This window comes from Mytilus edulis, chromosome 14, assembly GCF_963676685.1.
Source record: "Mytilus edulis chromosome 14, xbMytEdul2.2, whole genome shotgun sequence".
In the NCBI taxonomy this organism is placed as follows: Eukaryota; Metazoa; Mollusca; class Bivalvia; order Mytilida; family Mytilidae; genus Mytilus; species Mytilus edulis.
Window position 1 is genome coordinate 5,261,772 of NC_092357.1, and position 19,202 is coordinate 5,280,973.

At 30.6% G+C, this 19,202-nt stretch overlaps 2 protein-coding genes and 1 long non-coding RNA gene across 3 annotated transcripts in view; 1 reads left to right on the plus strand and 2 right to left on the minus strand.

Annotated features, from left to right (window-relative positions):
- The window catches only part of LOC139503037 (solute carrier family 2, facilitated glucose transporter member 5-like), a 59,050-nt gene extending 56,449 nt beyond the window's left edge, over positions 1-2,601 (plus strand). Inside the window, exon 16 of the mRNA XM_071292713.1 lies at positions 2,022-2,601. Coding sequence (XP_071148814.1) covers positions 2,022-2,255 — 234 coding nt within the window. The 3' untranslated portion in view covers positions 2,256-2,601. The remainder of the gene's footprint in view (positions 1-2,021) is intronic.
- Positions 2,602-8,498: 5,897 nt separating this feature from the next.
- The window catches only part of LOC139503038 (monocarboxylate transporter 12-like), a 51,472-nt gene continuing 40,768 nt past the window's right edge, over positions 8,499-19,202 (minus strand). The window contains exon 6 of the mRNA XM_071292714.1: positions 8,499-9,472. Coding sequence (XP_071148815.1) covers positions 9,309-9,472 — 164 coding nt within the window. The 3' untranslated portion in view covers positions 8,499-9,308. The remainder of the gene's footprint in view (positions 9,473-19,202) is intronic.
- On the minus strand, positions 11,489-17,953 carry LOC139503133 (uncharacterized). The gene is made up of 3 exons (XR_011659036.1): positions 17,862-17,953; positions 14,597-14,694; positions 11,489-13,247 (listed from the first exon to the last, which is right to left on the minus strand). It is a non-coding gene; the product is annotated as an uncharacterized lncRNA (long non-coding RNA).

A 19,202-nucleotide genomic window follows, 5' to 3' on the forward strand; every position in this document is an offset into this window, starting at 1 on the left:
CCTCACACAGATCACTTTGTTCCTGTGTGAGTTTAGCATTATGGTTATAAAAAGTGTTGTCTTCCCTGTCAGATATGCTTGAATACAGAATTTTTTGAAGTTTCTGTTGTTCAAAAAAAATACTTGACTGTTCAGAAATATATTTACCTTGGTATCAATCAATTCCGCCATTGTCTTTTTAATGAAATTACACTTTTCTAATTTGCAAAAGTATTCGGAGCATTTTTCTCCATTTTCATGGCAGGATGCTGGTGATCTGAGGAGTAAACCTTCAATCTTTTGTTCCCTTTTATTTTCTAGTTTTAGTTTCTTCCCATGTAAAGTAGCTTGAACATTAACACTCGGTGACATACTCATGGTATTTTCTAATTGTTCAACTTCTTTTTCAAGCTTTGATGTATGTTCCCTATCCTCTCTGGTTTTTTTTCAATACTATATTATAAGAAATGGACAAAGTCTTTATCTTCATCTTCAGGATTTCAAAAAATAATTGATTATTACATACAAGTTTAACATCTAGACAATTTTGAATGTCACATGAAAGATAATACTCAGAAATAGTGCCTTTTATACATGTCTTAATTTTCTCAACATTCTCAACATCTCTTACAAGTTGTGAATTACATTTCCAATACCCCTTTCCCCGCTTAGCAAGACTGGCAGAAAAAGTAAAGACAATGGCAGAATGATCTGTCTTATAACCAGGTTTAATATTTGTGTTTTTCATAGGAGAATATATGTCCTCAGTGACTAAGAAATAGTCTAGTAAACTTTGTTAAATAGATGGTTGACGCCAAGTGAATGTTTTGTCAGTAGGGTGACATGTTCGCCAAGGATCCAATAATTCTAATTTTTCAATAATTTCTTCAATCTTTTCACAAGATTTTGGATTTCTTTTATGTAAAATGTTATATGTATCTAGATTGCAGTCCTAGACAACACTTCAATCACCACATACTAAACTACTAATACCAGCATATAATGCTATTTTAAAAATTATATCATCAAACAATAATGGTTCATCCGTATTATATCCATATAAACATACTAAAGTCAATCTCTGTTCAAATAAAGTGATATCAATAACAATATAACGACCATTCTGGTCAAATGTAGTGGCATGAATAGTAAAATCTTAACCCTTTTTAAACATGATACTAACTCCAGCCCTTCATTGGTAATGACATGATATGCAAGTATTGTCAATTCTTCTTCCCATACTTTTCCAACATCCTATCTGCTATGACAGCCTATGTGTTTCTTGAAAGCATATAATTGAAGCATGTTTGCTCTTTGCCCTATCAAAGACATCCAGTCTTTTCTTCTTATTAGGAAATAAACCCCTTACGTTCATATATAGTATAGTAATATTAGTAATATTGTTATCTATAGCTATTCCCATAGGTTATGTATATATAACAGATAGTACATAAACCGGAGAGCAAATAAGTTAATTGTAACACAGTAAGAAAGACACACATATAAAAAATGACACTGGTGATAATGTACAAAACACATCAGATTGGTTTCACAGTATTGGCTTAAACTGTGAACAGTATTTAAAAATTAATAAAAAAAAAAAAACTTGCTATTAGTATGAAATCAGGTTAAGGCAAGACAGCTCTGAAACAATAGTTTATTACTAAAGAAGAGTCTGTCAAACCTGTCATCCTAGTTGTAGAAGGATTTTTTTTATTTATTGATTTTGAATATATCATGTTTCCAATTCCAATCTTGCTTAAATCAACATATGAGCTGGGGGATTAAAATTGACCATATTTGAACGAATATCAGTACATCTGTTAATTTTTTTTTGGATTGAAAAAATCTCAATGCAAAGTCTGTTACTGTTTGATAAATGAGTTGAAATTAGAATCCTACAAAACAGATCAATTTTTTTTTTCGTCCTTGAATGTTCCAAAATACATTTTACATGTACATATAAACATACACTTGTATTAGGCCGATTTCTATCCTATGCATCTTATATATTAACAATCATTAGTTGTGTTTAATTTCAGATGTCAATGGAGAGTTACGTTTACTTTATGTTTAGTGCCATTACTTTTGTCTTATGTGGTATAATGTATATGATTCTGCCAGAAACAAAAGACTTTGCAGCAATAGATATTGAGAAGTCTAAGGAATACAAATGTCTGCTAAAGTGGCTTTGTCAAAATAAGGATGAAACAACAGATAATCAAAGTAGTAGCAGTGCTACAGAAGGAGATATATTACTGGAAAATCCCACCTAAAAGAGAGACTTTATTGGACAGCAGCAAACTAAGATGAGGCACATGCAGAACCCTTAAGGTGGCTTGGGCCTATTCGAAGTTTCTATCAGAAGTGCCATATTTTTTGTTATTTTAATCCTTAAAGAGAGTTAATCAAATTGGTCGAAAAAAATAGGGGGTCCCAGGCCATTTAAGCTTAAAATATTACTTCTAAAGAGGTATGTAAAGGGACTTTTTCAATTAAATGATAGGGAAAATAGAGATGTTAGCATATTTTTATCAGAATATCAAAACAAAAGTTCTATGACACTTGGTTCAAAACTGTCATATTAAAAGCTGAAATATTGCTTCAAAGAATGAGCAAATAAAAAACATAGGTCACTGACAAGGCAAAAAAATATTTGGCCTTTAACCCAAAATTTTGGCGGAAAAATGGTGAAATTTGGTGAAATGTCATTTAGAGTTTTTCACAGATACACATAATAACGATAATAATTTGTTAGTGACAAAAGTACAATAATTTAACATTTTTAATCTATCAAAATATTAAAAAAATAATAGTGAATTTACAACACAAACTTTTCGTGTGCATTGTTATTCAGGCGTGAAATTATGCGCAGTCAAATATTTCCGAGCCACATTAACAGGTATTTTTTTATTGATGCCAATGATATGGTTGTAGTTTTAAAATATAATGTTTTTATAGGGCATTGCAATGATTATTACTCACTTATTTACAACAGTTTTTATGTGTATTTACTTGCTTTTATATATATTGTTTATTTATTGTTTTCTTTTTTAAAATTCTATATTGGCAAAATTATTAACCATGTTTATAATCATTATTAGCAAAACCATTAACCATATTTAAACTCCTTATTAGCATATCTTTGACCATAGCTATAATCATTATTGGCAAAACCATTGACCATGTTTGTAAACATTATTGGCAAAACCATTGACCATGTTTATAAACATTATTGGAAAAACCATTGACCATGTTTATAAACATTATTGGCAAAACCATTGACCATGTTTATAAACATTATTTGCAAACTCTTTGACCATGTTTATTATTATTATTTGCAAAATCATTAACTATTTTCATAATCATTATTTTCAAAATTATTGACCATGGTTTAAATAATATTGCAAAATCATTGACTATGGTCATAATCATTATTTTCCAAATCTTTGACCATGTTTATTATCTTTTTTTGCAAAATTATTGATTATGGTTTAAATTATTATTTGCAAAATCATTGACTATGTTCAAAATTATTATTTGCAAAATCTTTCACCATTTTTATAATCAATGTTTTTAAAATCATTGACCATGTTTAAAATCCTTATTAGCAAATCTGTGACCATGTTTATAATACATGTAGTTATTTGCATAATTATTGACCATGTTAATGATAATTATTTTCGAAATCATTGACCATGGTTTAAATCATTATTTCAATAGCAACTATCAGATGTAATTTGCTTCCATTATTTTATCCTAATGTGATCACCAAACGTTTTATCATTTAAAGGAATCACATATATTTATATATTTATATTGACAGTATACTTGGAAGGTTTTTCCAATATTGTTTAAGAAATCTTAGGTGGACTGAAGTCAGTGTTTGATTCTGATAATCATTAGTCTTCCTTTTTAATACTGTTATATTTTTATTGATATGTAGGGAAATTTAATTTGGGGATATTTGATTTAGTTGCTATGTCAAAACGTACACACAAGCCTATAAATCAGTTGTTTTAAATTCATATTCATGTTCTACCAATATCAATGAAATCCATAAAAAATAGATATTGTCCCACTAGTTATGATGATTTCAAAGAAAATTGATGTAAATATTTATGATGTCTCTAAATGTAAATATTGATGATATTTTATAAGTGTTTACCTGAACTGCTAAATGACTATATTTAAAATGAGAGGCAAAACATAACAACAGTGATGTTTAAACTCATAATTGTCAGGTGCAGATACACAATTTTGAGAAAAGGGGTGGCTCTGACAAGCAAGTCTTCGTTGTTGTAAGAACTAGGTATTTTAGTGATAACATTGTTAACATCTATGCTTTTTGTAAGAATTACATCATTAGATATAGGTTTTTGTCTTGCATTGACGGAGTCAAAAAGCAAGACATAGGTATGCTGTTTCCGGCGTCGGCGACGGTGTCAACAGTGTATTAGTTTGTGATTGGGTCTAGTTTATGGTGAACCACAAGTGGTAGGTCAATCATATTTGGTATGCATTTGTATCAGCATTGGGACATCTCATTTCTATGGAGATAATTAGGCCCTACCCCATCAGTCATGGTCTATTGACTTCGAAACGTTTGCTTATATTACATGTATTAGTTTGTGATTAGGTCAGTTTATGAGTAACCACAAGTGGTAGGTCAATAATATTTGGTATACAGTTGTGTCAGCATCAGCGTATCTTATTTCCATGGTCACAATTTAGCTCCGCCCCCTTAGTCATGGTCTATTGACTTTGAAACTTTTGCTTATTTTACATGTATTAGTTTGTGATTAGGTCAGTTTATGGGGAACCACAAGTGGTAGGCCAATGATACTTGGTATGTAGTTGTGTAAGCATCAGCATATCTCATTTCCATGAAGATAATTTGGCTCCGCCCCATTAAACATGGTCTCTTGACTTTGAAAGTTTTTCTAAATTATCATGTATTAGTTTGTGATTAGGTCAATTCAAGGGGAACCATTAGTGGTAGGCTAGTGTTAATTGGTGTTCAGTTGAATAATCATTGGCACATCTCATTTCCATGGAGAATATTTGGCCTCACCCCTCAGTCACAGTCCAATGACTTTGAAACTTATCTTAGTTTACATGTATTAGTTTGTGATTAGATCAATTTAAGATGAACTGCTAATGTTAAGTCAATGATATTTGGTTTGCAAATTTATTGGCATTTGCAAGTATTGTTTCCATGGAGATTATATAGCCCCACTCCCTCTTATTGACTTTGAAAGTTTCTATAGTTTACTAGTTAATGTTTGTATTAAGATATGGGAAAGACTTATAATAAGTCAATGGTCATGATGGTTTCTGGTATGCAGTTGTATGAGCATTGGCACATCTCATTTACATGGGGATCGTTTAGCCATGTAACTCAGTCATGGTTCATTGACTTTGAATATTTTCATAACTTGTGTAAGATGTTAAAAGTATTGCTATTTTGATTTCAACACTTGCATAATCAAAATTACACAAAAGCGAGACATATCTCTGTGATAACAGTTTATTAATGTTAGTTATAACTTTTGAAAACCATTATACTACTGTAAAGTAGTTATTTTCTAAAAAAAAATCATTCATAGTAAATCTCTCCAACAGAATGTACAAGTCATGAAAGTAAACCTATGTACGTAATCAGAATAATTCGTTTTCATCATTAGATATAGACTTTTAATGTTGGTTATATGAATTTCTACCTATGTTATCTCATTTGAAAAAAAAATCAAATGACTTTTAGATTTGTACAAGTCTTTTAAGCATGGGAAGGATAATAGATACAAGATTCAAAACCCTTATTTTAATGCCGGTATTAATAGTATTAGATTTAGTCATCACTGCTTTATAAAACCATGAAGTGGTTGTGTACTACATATAATTGTTACATAATTATATTGTTATCAGTCAAGTTATTTCATTTGTATAGTTTAATATGCAAGATATTTTAAATCGAATTTATATAAATTTTGACATATCTTTTTCTTCTTTTTCAAAATTAAAAGTGATTATTTCTCATATGTTATATATTCATCATGGGCTTTTATAATTTGTTGTAAGTACTTGTATATGTGAATTGATATGTTACATATCATACACTAGCCGCATAATAATAATAATCATTACCATGAAATGGTGGGATACCAGTAATCATTGATTTACTTAACCATAGAATAGGGAGTATCAGTTATCATTGATTAAACTAACCATGAAATGGTGGGTTAACAGTTAAAATTGATTTAACTAACCATAAAATGGGGGAATGCCAGTTATCAAGATGCATTGTATCACTTTTCCAGGAAATGGAAGGTATATAAGTTTATATTTACTCTGACTTGACTGAGGAACCAATTATCATTGATATTTTATGTATGGGTACTAATGGAAGAATACTATGTATTGTAGATTTATGACCAAGTTATAAAATGTTTGGGGATTAGTTTTCATTGAGCCAAAATATTGGTATAATTTGATAGGTACCAGTTCGTAGTTATGGTTTTTAACTTAACCTTGAAATGATTGGATGCCATTTTGAAAGTATGAATATAATCAAATTATTTATTTCAAATACCCAGGTTTCTGAAGTGCAATGTTTACAATTTAAACCACATCTAGTATAACTATCTGGTATGTACTAAATGGACCAACTCAAACATTTAAATTCATTCATGGTAAATAACACTATAAGGTCTCAGCATGAATATGGATGTCACCCTGACCACTTAGTAAATCCTTGTTAATAACTTCTACCTGACCACTTAGTTAGTCCTTGTTAATAACTTCTACCTGACCACTTAGTAAATCCTTGTTAATAACTTCTACCTGACCACTTAGTAAATCCTTGTTAATAACTTCTACCTGACCACTTAGTCAATCCTTGTTAATAACTTCTACCTGACCACTTAGTTAATCCTTGTTAATAAGTTCTACCTGTTACTGTAAACTACTAATGATTGTCGCTCATCATCAGTTTCTAACACTGAGGTTGTTTCCTATGAAGGTACATAATGATATACTATGTAGCATCTTATTAAATGACTTATATTTTAATCAAAAGCATCTATTAGACTAATTGAAACAGAGAGTGCAAAGCCTTGAAACAAAACAGGCGACATTATTTAGAAATTGGTTTTATAGTAATAATTTCAAAGCGTTATAAATTTTCTTTAACAAAATAACTTTTATGAGAAATCTTTTCTGTACTGAAAGTAGCTATTTCATTGTATAAGTGTGGTATATTTATAGACACATTATTTCCACTTCAATTTATGATCTGCTTGCAAAGCTTGTTTTAGTTGTTCTCATAAGTCACTGTAAATGGAACCATTTCACGTGCATGAAAAAACATGAATGGATTACTTGCATAATTTAATGTTGTTGTTTGTATTTCATTTATTGAAAAAATGTAAAAGTTGTATAAATCAGAACCAGGCATTTGCTGGTGTGCTAATTATGTGATATAATCAGAAAAAGTGATAGTATTCAATTATATATATATACAATAAATAAAAATGTTGACTTAATGTTTATGTTTATTTTATTATGACTAAACAATGCACAGGAATATCAAGCTGTCAAGATAACAAAACTGACAACGCCATAGTTAAAAAAGGAAAAGGCAAAAAGGCAAAAAATAGTAAACAATAGATATAATTAAAAAACGTAAGACAGAAACCAACCAAAAATATTTCCAAGATAGAATGAGCAGCTCCTGCTTTGCATCTGACACCCGTCAACTTTCTCATTTAAAAAAACATTGTTCACCTATATCATGATTAGAAACAACGCAATATAGTATTGCTATGTTACGTTTACCTTATCTAATTAGACAAATTCGTATAACATCGATCACTTAAATTTTATAATCCTGAAACCCGACAGATTTTGAAATATTAAATTTTTTCAATTCTTACATGGTAACAACATGTATCGATCACGATGGTTAACCAACAGGTTTCCAGTCCAATACCAAAGTTCGGAATGGAATTATCATCCTGTTCCGTTTCCATATCTGACGTTGACATCACATGTCACCTGTTACAGCGTAAAGTGAATAACCTAGGTCATTGATAATTAGTAAAGAAAACAAGTAAGGTCAAACTGTCATCTTGAATGAGAAACAATTCGTGAATTGTTGGAGTTTTCGAATAATTTCTTCAGCCAGCACATACTATGATCACTTGTTTCAATGAATTCCAACAGTTGTGTTATAACCTGCTACTATTATACCCGTATAAATGACGGTAGCCTTAACCAGATTTCAATATAGAATCATACTATGAATCTACAGAATGATTTTGGCACTATTAAACAAGATAAACACAAATTAAAATATTGTTTTAATGCGACGACTTTTTCTCATTTTAACAAATTGGTGATGATTGCTTTCAACCCAGACATACATTTAGGGTAATCATAGTCCGTTTCATTCTTTGGGCTTGTGGACTCAAAAGTTTATCGGGATGATTGGCGTTTAGTAAGCTATTTATCTCTTTTAAATTTTAAAGAAACTGTCGACATCTTCAGTAACACCAAATGAGAACAAGTTTAAATAGTTATTCTACAATAAAAGTTCGGCGTTGTCATATCGATCAATCGCCTGACGTCAATACCAAAGTTGTTCGTATTCCACGAAGTTATTCGAATGATGTCCCTGCGTTTGCGTTTAATTATTCCTGAGGTACCAGAATACGTTATTTTCCAACACACGTGTCTTAGTATAAATTGTTTGAAGCTCGTTCTGTCTAGTTATACCGTCAAATGGGCTTATTTGCTTTGGACTACTTAAAGTTTTCTGTTTGTCTTGATGATGTAGATATTCGTCCATCTGTTTGTGCAGTATGTTTATGAATTACTTAATATTTAGATTGTTCGTAGTCCGGTAGATGTTTCTTATTGCTTCAATAACATTGAACAATATAAAAATAGAAAGATGCGGTATGTTTGCATAATATAGTTTGTTGATATGCTGTTTTGTGTCAGATTTGCGTTGTTTTTCGTTATTGTCATTCGAGTCACTAACAATCGATCATTCATAGTGTTGTTCACGTATTCGAAATCCTAAGTCGATAATTCGAACGCTAGTACGGAATGAGTTTGTACCTTCTCACCCGCAGTGGGTGGAATGTAAATATTGCTAAATACGTCCTCAATCAACTTTACTTCGAAATTTTAGTGTTTTAAAGTTCATTATCATGAATATGGAACATTTAAAAATAACAACATTCCTGTTAATTCTATCAAAATATTGAATATACAATTCCTTGATTCCATATTATATTTGCAAACTCTTTTTAATATATTTATTTTCAAACATTTCCTTCGTTTAAAACATCAGATGTGTCTCTTGATTTCTTCTGTTTATTTAAATTGAAAGCATATCCAATAAACAACAATATTGATGACAAACACAAAATGATTCCATCTGAATAAAAAGTAATGGCGTAACTTCCGGTTTCATCGAAAAGCCATCCTGAAAAGATACAAAAAGTAAACATTTCAATTACAATATTAATCGTCATATATATTTTTAATTATCATGGAAAATCTGATTCATTGATAGAAGGGATACAAATAAAATGTTCTATATCTATGTGATATGTTGAAATTTTTTGAACTTTTTATCATTTTGACCTTTATTTGCAAAGTATGGTCAAACTCTATAGAATGTTCTTTGAAATTCACGCGCTTGGGAATACAGCTCCCTATGGACATCATATTTGTCTTAATTTGCCAAAATAAAATAACCAAAGAAACAGCAATTTCATATATAATACTCACTTATATATATAAGTACATATTACATACATGTACAAAATTTAACATAAATACGTAAAATTAAATAGAGATAAATTCTATAAATAATACATAATTGCCGACAAAACATGTATGTTATTTATTTTTTCATCTTGTCAATTATTTCTGTATCAATGCAAAAGTAGCAAAATCAAAAGAAATACGGTCGTTGACAATAGACTGATTTATCTACAATATTTTTTTTTAAGCTCTAGTTTTCCCAGATTCGAGACTGACTGATTTTAGTTTGCCTAACGTCTACTGCCACATATTTCGTGAATAGTCTGCATGAGATCGAACGAATAGATAGGTGTCACAGAGTGGGTCGACAGGGTATAGACGTAGGTTATTTTGGACTGCTATTGTGTGAAGAGATAACACTGTGCGGGACAAATTTGCCATTCCAGTATCGGCAAATCTGACTTTGTCGGTTTACAAGATATCAAAAAAAAAATTTGCCCAGTGATAGATTATTGAAAAATTCAAAAAATGCCATATGTCCCAACTTGTCACTGTTGTCACTCTTGTCACTGCAGCTGATTAAAAGTACATTTCCCATGGGAAATTTGGTAATTCCCATGGGAAATTTGGTAATTCCCATGGGAATATTAGAAATTCCCATGGGAACATTAAAAGTTCCCATGGGAAAAATAACTTTTCCCATGGGAAGTTTAAAGTTCCCATAGGAACTTTAAAGTTCCCATGGGAACATAAGTAAATTGTTTGTTCCCATGGGAAGTTCTAAATTTCCCATGGGAAACTTTAAATTTCCCAAGGGAATTTTTCTTCCCATGGGAACTCCTTTTCTTCCCATGGGAAAATACTTTTCCCATGGGAACGATATTTTTTCCCATGGGAACAATATTTTTTCCCATGGGAACAATATTTTTTCCCATGGGAACAATATTTTTTCCCATGGGAACAATATTTTTTCCCATGGGAACAAAATGTTTTCCCATGGGAACAAAATGTTTTCCCATGGGAACAATAGTTGTTCACATGGGAAGTGATATAACTAAAAAGAAAACATAAAAAAATCATCTCATTGCATGAGTGAAGCAATTTCACAAAACGGACTAAGTTATTATGGGTACAAATATTTCTTTGTATCTTAATTGTAGAAATGAATAATTGTGTGTTCTACAATTTGTGTCTTAGCATGCTTAAATGAAAGTAAATCGCTATGTGTCATAGTGCAAATCCAGTTTCCAAAATTTAACTACTATAAATTCAGAAATTATTTCTGTTTTTATTATTGTGAAAATAGTGACAGGGTTATGATCACAATAATATACACTTGCATATTTAAATTTTTTATGAACTAAACAGGATAATTCTAAATTTTGCACACAAAAAAATGATGAAATTGAGAAAAATCGCACTTACAATTGCTAGCAATAATTTCTGAATTTTCAGTATATATAGTTTTGCATATTTAGCTTTCACACAGTGTCTTATGTTTATCCATTTGAATGTTTTTGTGTTTTTTTCATGCAGACATTTAAATGTTGATAGGTCTTGCTCATTGTTGACGGCTGTTCAGTCACTGGCTGAAAATACCTTTATCTCTGGTTTTTAGTTGTCTCATTGGCAATCACTTAATTTCAACACTTCTTAATTTAAGTTTAAGTTAATTTAAGTTATGTACATTTGAGAATATCTTTTTCAAAAAGAAAAAACATTACAATTGGTATAACAAATAAGGCACATGTGTTTTAATATTTCATCTTTCACTGAGATAACACCATCAAGTAAAAATGTATGAAACAAAAACAGAAAATTAAACTAACAGCAATAAAATAACTTAAGCAAATGTCAATAAACCTGCACAAATAACATGAATAGTATATCTAAGGTCATAAGCAAGTGACAATAAACATGCAGCAATAGTATATCTAAGGTCATAAGCATAAACATGCAGCAATATTATACATTGTATATCTAAGGTCATAAGCAAAAGACAATCAACAGACAGCAATAGTATATCTAAGTTCATAAGCATAAACATGCAGCAATAATATATCTAAGGTCATAAGCAAGTGACAATCAACATACAACAATAATGTATCTAAGGTCATAAGCATTAACATACAGCAATAATGTATCTAAGGTCATAAGCATTAACATGCAGCAATGATATATCTAAGGTCATAAGCAAGTGACAATCAACATACAGCAATAATATATCTAAGGTCATAAGCATAAACATACAGCATTTATAATATATATCTAAGATCATAAGCAAGAGACAATAAACAGGTCTTGTATAAGAATATTAACAGTATCTGGGACAAGTTTGCAATTCCGCTGAGTGCAAAAGTTGTCACCTTAATTTTTGGAGTTAAGTCAAAATAAAGTTGATAACTTGATTGGTATTGGTTCTCTGATATTTGTCCTAAAAATGTTTGGCTCTAGCACCACTGTTGAAAAAGTTATGCCCCTTTTTTCAACAATTTCCTTAGAGGAAAAAGAGTTTTCCTCAAGGGAAAAAGATTTCCCTTAGGGAATTTGCTGCATAATTATTTCCTTTGAGGAAATTCTTTTTCTTTTGAGGAAATTTGCCGCTTCAAATTTTCCTTTGAGGAAATTTCCTCTAAGGAAATCATTGTTCTTCAAATTTCCTCTAAGGAAAATTCTGAACATCAAATTTCCCTTAAGAAAATGTTTTTCCTCTATGGAAATTTCATAACAGTACAAACAGTATAAATATATTTTCTCCTAGACTGATTTATTGATACAAAAGATATTAATATAAACTTAAATACAATTTTTCATGGTGAGTATTAAACATACAAAAACAAAAGGCTGACTGTTTAACATGTTTAAGACAATACAATAATAAGCAAAACACTGAATATCATACTATTTGTGATGTTATTAATATTGTGCTTATATTTGCATATTAAATAAAATAAACACTGTTCATGTCAAATTAACTTGTCTTCTGTTTCAGCTGCTGTGTATAATTATTCTAACCCCTACATAACAGTTCAGTGCATAACTAATTCCATCCACAAGACATCTTCCTTCAATTGGTTGAATAAATTTTGGCAACTTGTTCTTCAAACATCTTCTCTGTATATTTGATATGATGGAGAGCCATGTACATAATATTATGTACATGAATGGATAACGCATGTGTTTATTTCAACAACAAACATGACAAAGATACTATTTTTTTTCTTAATTTCTCCATAATCCATCAGTGAATATGTAGGTTGTTACATTTTACACCATTGTGTTCTTGTGCATCTTTGATAGTACTCCATTTTGTTTATAGCAATTTTGTAGAATTTTTTCTATTTCTTTTTCCAGAAAAACACACAATTGAGTTCATTTCACATTAATTAATCCAATTAGCACATTATGTAGAAAAGTATTAATAAATAAGTTTCCTCTTCAGTATAGACTTGCAGGACCTGACGATGATCATAAAAACCAAGATATTTGACCTATAAATACACAAAATAAAAAAAATAAAGTTATAAACATGATAAATGCATAAAAAAACAGAAATATAAATAAGCTTATTTTATCATGTTTTAATTAAAGTCATAAGAAATCTCAAATTAAAAAAAATGTGCATATGTTTTTTATAACTAAATGGATAGTTTTCATTATACATGTACATATACTTTTTTCTGAGGAAAATTCTTTAATTTGTCCACATTTAGAAGAAGTTTACTTATTTTTAATTGCTTGCTTCCAGGAAGCAATACGCCGATATATATTTTCCATATGCATAGTGACCCGAGCGTAACCCTCCTCGTAAAAATCCGGTGACCACAAAATATGCAAGGATCTGTCATTGAAATAAACAAATAGCTGATTATACATGTTAAACATGTGCTCAATACCCATGCTTTTTGGGATTTGTTTACTATAAGGTGACAATCGGTAAAACTCAGCTTCAAAACACGGCATTTAATGAGCAGCATTATTTGTTAAATCATAACAAACAGAGAGACAAAAAAATTGACGATTTATATGATATACTTGTGAATGAAGTTTATGATGTATACATGCATTGCTTCAAAAATTGGACAAACTTTATTTTTCTTCACTCACTCGTTTCATATGACTTTAACATTTGAGAAACTTTCATTTGATATTCTTACTTGTCATGCTTTATATGAGTTCTCTTATTTCAGTGCTTTATGTCCAAGATTTAATATTCGTTGTTTAGTGCCTTGCAGTGATATTTAAAGTTTAGCCACTTGCAAAAGTTGATATAGAATGTTCATATGTTGTGTTATTTGAACCACTGTCCTATATTATGGTCAGGTAAGAGGTTGAGTGCTCACAGACATGATTTTTTTTTATTAATTGTTATTGTTTTTGAACATATCAGAACTAAATTGGATTGTTTAAATCTTTTCATGTTGGGATCTTTATTGGCTGACTTATAAAGGAAGTGTTGTCTCATTATTGAAGGCCAGTCCATCATTGGCCTTTAATTTCTTGCATCCACTTTTTTTTTTAACTCTAGTGGATAAGTCACTCATTTACCATACCACATCTTCTTATTTTTATAAGAGTCATCATTCAAAGGCAATTACTTTTATCATGTTTATTACTGTAATTCAGAAATCATCCAGAGGTTTTTAGTAATGCGAGTAATGTAAAAAATCATATTTTGATAACAGAAACATATATATATATATATATCATGTATATATAATTGATGCAGATTTTTTTTGTAATCACAATGAGTTGTCATTGGTTGTCATTTCCCTAAAAAATCACAATAATAAATGCTAGCAATAATTTCTGAATTTACAGTTTATAGAAGTGGTCTTACCATTTAGGCCTTGTTGTATTCTGTTTATCTTGTTTTGTCGCTCATTTCTATTGAAACTGTTTATATTTTTCATTATTTTTCTATATATATTTCTTGTCCTATAAAACATGAAAAGGGTAAAAACTATTATTAAACATCAGTATTTTCTTTATATACAATAATATTTAATTTGAATGGAATATTTGTGCTATTTCATTTCACAAACTTTTTGTCAGTCATGACTTTCAAAGACTTTCACCCTGGTCAATAGTTTAAAAAACAAACATTCCCATACTTTTTCTTCTTGTTTGTACTAATTTTTCATTGGACAACAAAAACATGATTCAACTATTCTTCTATGATTTGTTTTGCTTGACTACGTTAAACTCTGAAATATTGTTTACAGTATAATCTGTATGTGTCTCACTCGTCAAAATTTGAAATTAATATATATAAATAACCAATAAGAATGCTATGCATGGCTCAGCTTGATACAAACGTAAACTTTAAACCCTGAACAGTTGGGACAAGTATGGACACAACATTCAAGCTGGATACAACTCTGAATTTTAAATTTGGATTGTGATTCAATAGTTGATGCAGCATAGGTTTCTGACATTGAATGAATGTGGTCCAAGTACTTAAAAATTTTTAATTGACAATTAACCTCTAAAATGTTCCAATATTCAAAATCTTAATACATGGTTAGATGCAGCATATCAACATGATCAAAGAACCCAAATAATTCATTTTTTGATGAAATCAAATAAAGTTCAATTTTGGACCCTTTAGATCTCAATGTGGACCAATTTGATAACGGGCCAGAATATCAAAAATCTAAATGAATGGTTAGATTCAGCATATCAAAGAACCCCATATATTCAATTTATTGGAAATCAAACAAAGTAAAATATTGGACCCCAATTTGGACCAACTTGAATTTGGGCCCATACTAAAAATCTAAGTAAATATTCAGATTCGGCATATTAAAGAACACCAAGAATTTAAATATTATTAAAATCAAAATAAGTTTAATTTTGGACCCTTTGAACCTTAATATAGACCAATTTAAACAGGACCAAAAAACTAGGAATCTAAATACACAGTTAGATTTGGAATATATATATATATATCAAAGTACCCCAATAATTCAATTTTCTATAAAATCAAACAAGTTTAATATTGGCCCCTTTTCGCCCCTAATTCATGTAATTCCTAAACTCTGGTCACAAACCCTGTGTTTGAGTTTCATAGATTTCTGTTAACTTATACTTTAAGCAATTATGCGAAAACCAAGTGTCTTTGGACTACGACAACTACATGATAAAATTGAGAATGGAAATGGGGAATGTGTCAAAGACCCCCCATTTTTTGGACTATCAATGCATTTGAATGGGGACATGTAATTAACCCCCCCTGTTTTTATCCTGGGTTAGGAACTCCCTTTTTAGAATGGCTGGATCCGCCCCTGAAGGGTCTATAATTAAGTTTGACAACTTCTGACATACTACTTTACCAAAAAAATTGACACATTTCATCCAATTTAATTTCATCCTTTACTTGCTATTTCATTCATAATATTTTCAAGAGCTTATTTTCAGTGGACAACAACAAATGGAAGTTTTTAACGACCATGACTGGCTATAATATATATATAGCACTTGCACGGTCGTTCCAGTGGACCGACCGTGCAACTGGGCTGTATAGCCAGTCAAGGTCGTTAAAAACTTCCATTTGTTGTTCCAGTGGACATATTTCATACCAGATAACTTATTCTTTTTATATATATGACAATTGTTGTTCAATCTGATACACGTACCTATAATGCACAGTATTTTGAACAGCTTCAAATATATGGGGTCCGTAGTAATACCGCAAAGGACCTCCTTAGTGCACTAAGAACAAAAATGTGCACTAAGGACCTGATGGAATAATACAACTGTTACAAAGGACATGGCATATAAAAATAGACTTTGTAAAAATTCATAATTTAATATGGTATGATTGCCTTTTACAGCTGACTATGCGGTATGGGCTTTACCTCGGGCTTTGCTCATTGTTGAAGGCTGTATAGTGACCTAGTATGGTTGTTAATGTCTGTGTCATTTTGGTCTCTTGTGGACAGTTGTCTCATTGGCAATCATACCACATCTTTTTTATATTGGCTCACATATAAATTTATATAAATTGCAACGTATACAGAATATGTGTGCCAAACTTGTGTTAAACCGTTCTAAGTATGACAGTGCCAAGCAGGCATTGTTTGACTTACACTGGCTTCCGATCGAAGCCAGAATTACATTTAAAATCTTAACATATATGTACAACTGTCATGTAGGTAATGCACCGTCATATTTGATCAATTTGTTAAATCCTCAAGTGTCGAAACGTTCATTAAGGTCGTCAGAGTCATCTATTGGTTGTTATGCAGTCCCATATAACAAAAAGAAAACTTTTTCAGATAGAAGCTTTAGTACTATTGGGCCAAAATTGTGGAATGAACTAGGTACAAATGTCAGAAACTCTGAATCTTTGGATATTTTTAAATGTCGGTTGAAAACATTGTATTTTCAAAATTATTTTGAACTTTTCTGACATTTTTTCTTGTGTATCACAGTATAAATTTTCAAATTTTGGTATTGTACATACATATTGTATTTTTGTTTAGTATTTTTGTATTTTACAACGCCATTGAATACATATTGTATATGTAGAAATAGGCGTTTAATTAAGTTTTCATGTTTCATGTTTCATTGTTGAAGGCCGTAAAGACCTAAAGTTGTTAATGTCTGTGTCATTTTGGTCTCTTGTGGACAGTTGTCTCATTGGCAATCATACCACATCTATTTTATATTGGCTCATTGTTGAAGGCCGTAAAGACCTAAAGTTGTTAATGTCTGTGTCATTTTGGTCTCTTGTGGACAGTTGTCTCATTGGCAATCATACCACATCTTCTTTTTTATATTATTATGAACAATTTCTTTCAATTAAAAATGGATGTATGTATATACATGTAATAAAAAGAAGATATTTCAAGACCTTTTTTTCATTTATATTCAAACAATTGTCAACAAATTGTTTGTGACTTTTTGTTCTATCAACTTTGTTACTTTATGTCTGAGTCAGACATGTGTCTGACTTTTTGTCCTGTGACTTTTTGTCGGAATGTCCTGTGGCTTTCTGTTCGTTTACCTTCCATCTTAATCAGTGAACTGAATAACTGTTGTTTTCAGAAGTCAAGGGAGTGTTAAAAAATCACATGTGCAAATTGAGAGTCAACACTTACACAGGGACTACACAATACTTTTTCAGAATGTCAGCGAAAAAGAATCACTGGTGACAGGGGAGTGTAACCGATGAATCAGATAAGATTTTCCCGGTACGTCTGAACACCGCTCAGGAGGACCTCCTGAGTGCACACATGCAGGGCATACAAAGTGCACTCATGACAGACCCTATATAGTCGTCGTATCTACACACATGATGGATGTATATATTCGTTATAGATCGTTATACACTTCTCATTTTAGAGTTAAATTTGCAAGTAACTGCTGGGGAACCTCTTAAGATTTTAAAATAATAATGCTAAAAAGCACCCTTGCCTTGCATACTGAGGTGGCAAACTGGTGTGTGTCAGTATTTTGATGTAAAACTGCGTAGTTTCATATCGTTTGATTCAACGTTTGGTTGGTTATTTTTTAAGGATCGTTGTAAAATTATATCTAAATCTTTGTTAAAATACGATTTTAAATTGTTCAATTCTTTCTATTTCATAATTTTGTCAAAGTCTTCTTTTTAAAGTTTTAAATTTTAAAGAAAAAATGAATATTCCATTTTGATTTGGAGAAAATCTTTTTGAACTGTTATGACATGGTGTTGCAAAGCTGATTACAGGCGGTGCGTAGAAATACCGCAAAGGACTTCTTAGTGCACTAAGGAGAAAGTTTTTGCACTAAGGACACTAAAACAATGCGCTAGGACCACAAAGAACATGGATATAAGAAGATATAAGTATATAACTCATAATTTTAAAGTTTGTAATTTTGAAGTTAAATGACTTTTCAATGATCTTTAATCAGCGCGTGCCATTCGACACGTGACCAACGGCTTATTGCAAGTTCCCAATCATCATGTCCAATCAACCTTATCGAATAAACAATTATCTTTTGATCGTTACTAATTGATTAGTTAATGGTAGTTTTTGAATAAACCTAACGGTGTCTCTGGCGTGGTATAATTTCAAATGATGAAAGAAAAATTAAAAATTGAATTTTGTGTTTACTTTGCCTTTGTTTTATTTTGTTTTAAGGGAAATTGTTAAATAAACCTCTTTTTTTTTTTCTTTTTTTTTTTTAAAGAAGCCAATTTTGAGATACAAATTGAGAAAAAAAATGCTTCTGAGATTTCATTTCTTATTTACAACACAAGAGTTAACATCTATTATTATACCTTGAAAGATATCTGAGAATAAAAAATGTAGCGTCCGTGGGGTTCTTCAAAACCCGATTACAAACGTGTAATAGAAAGACTTCAAGAGGTAAATACTATTTTATGAAATAACATACCGTTTTTTTGTTTTTTTTTCAAAAAGAGAATAATCATAACTGTGTACTATGAAAAATACTTT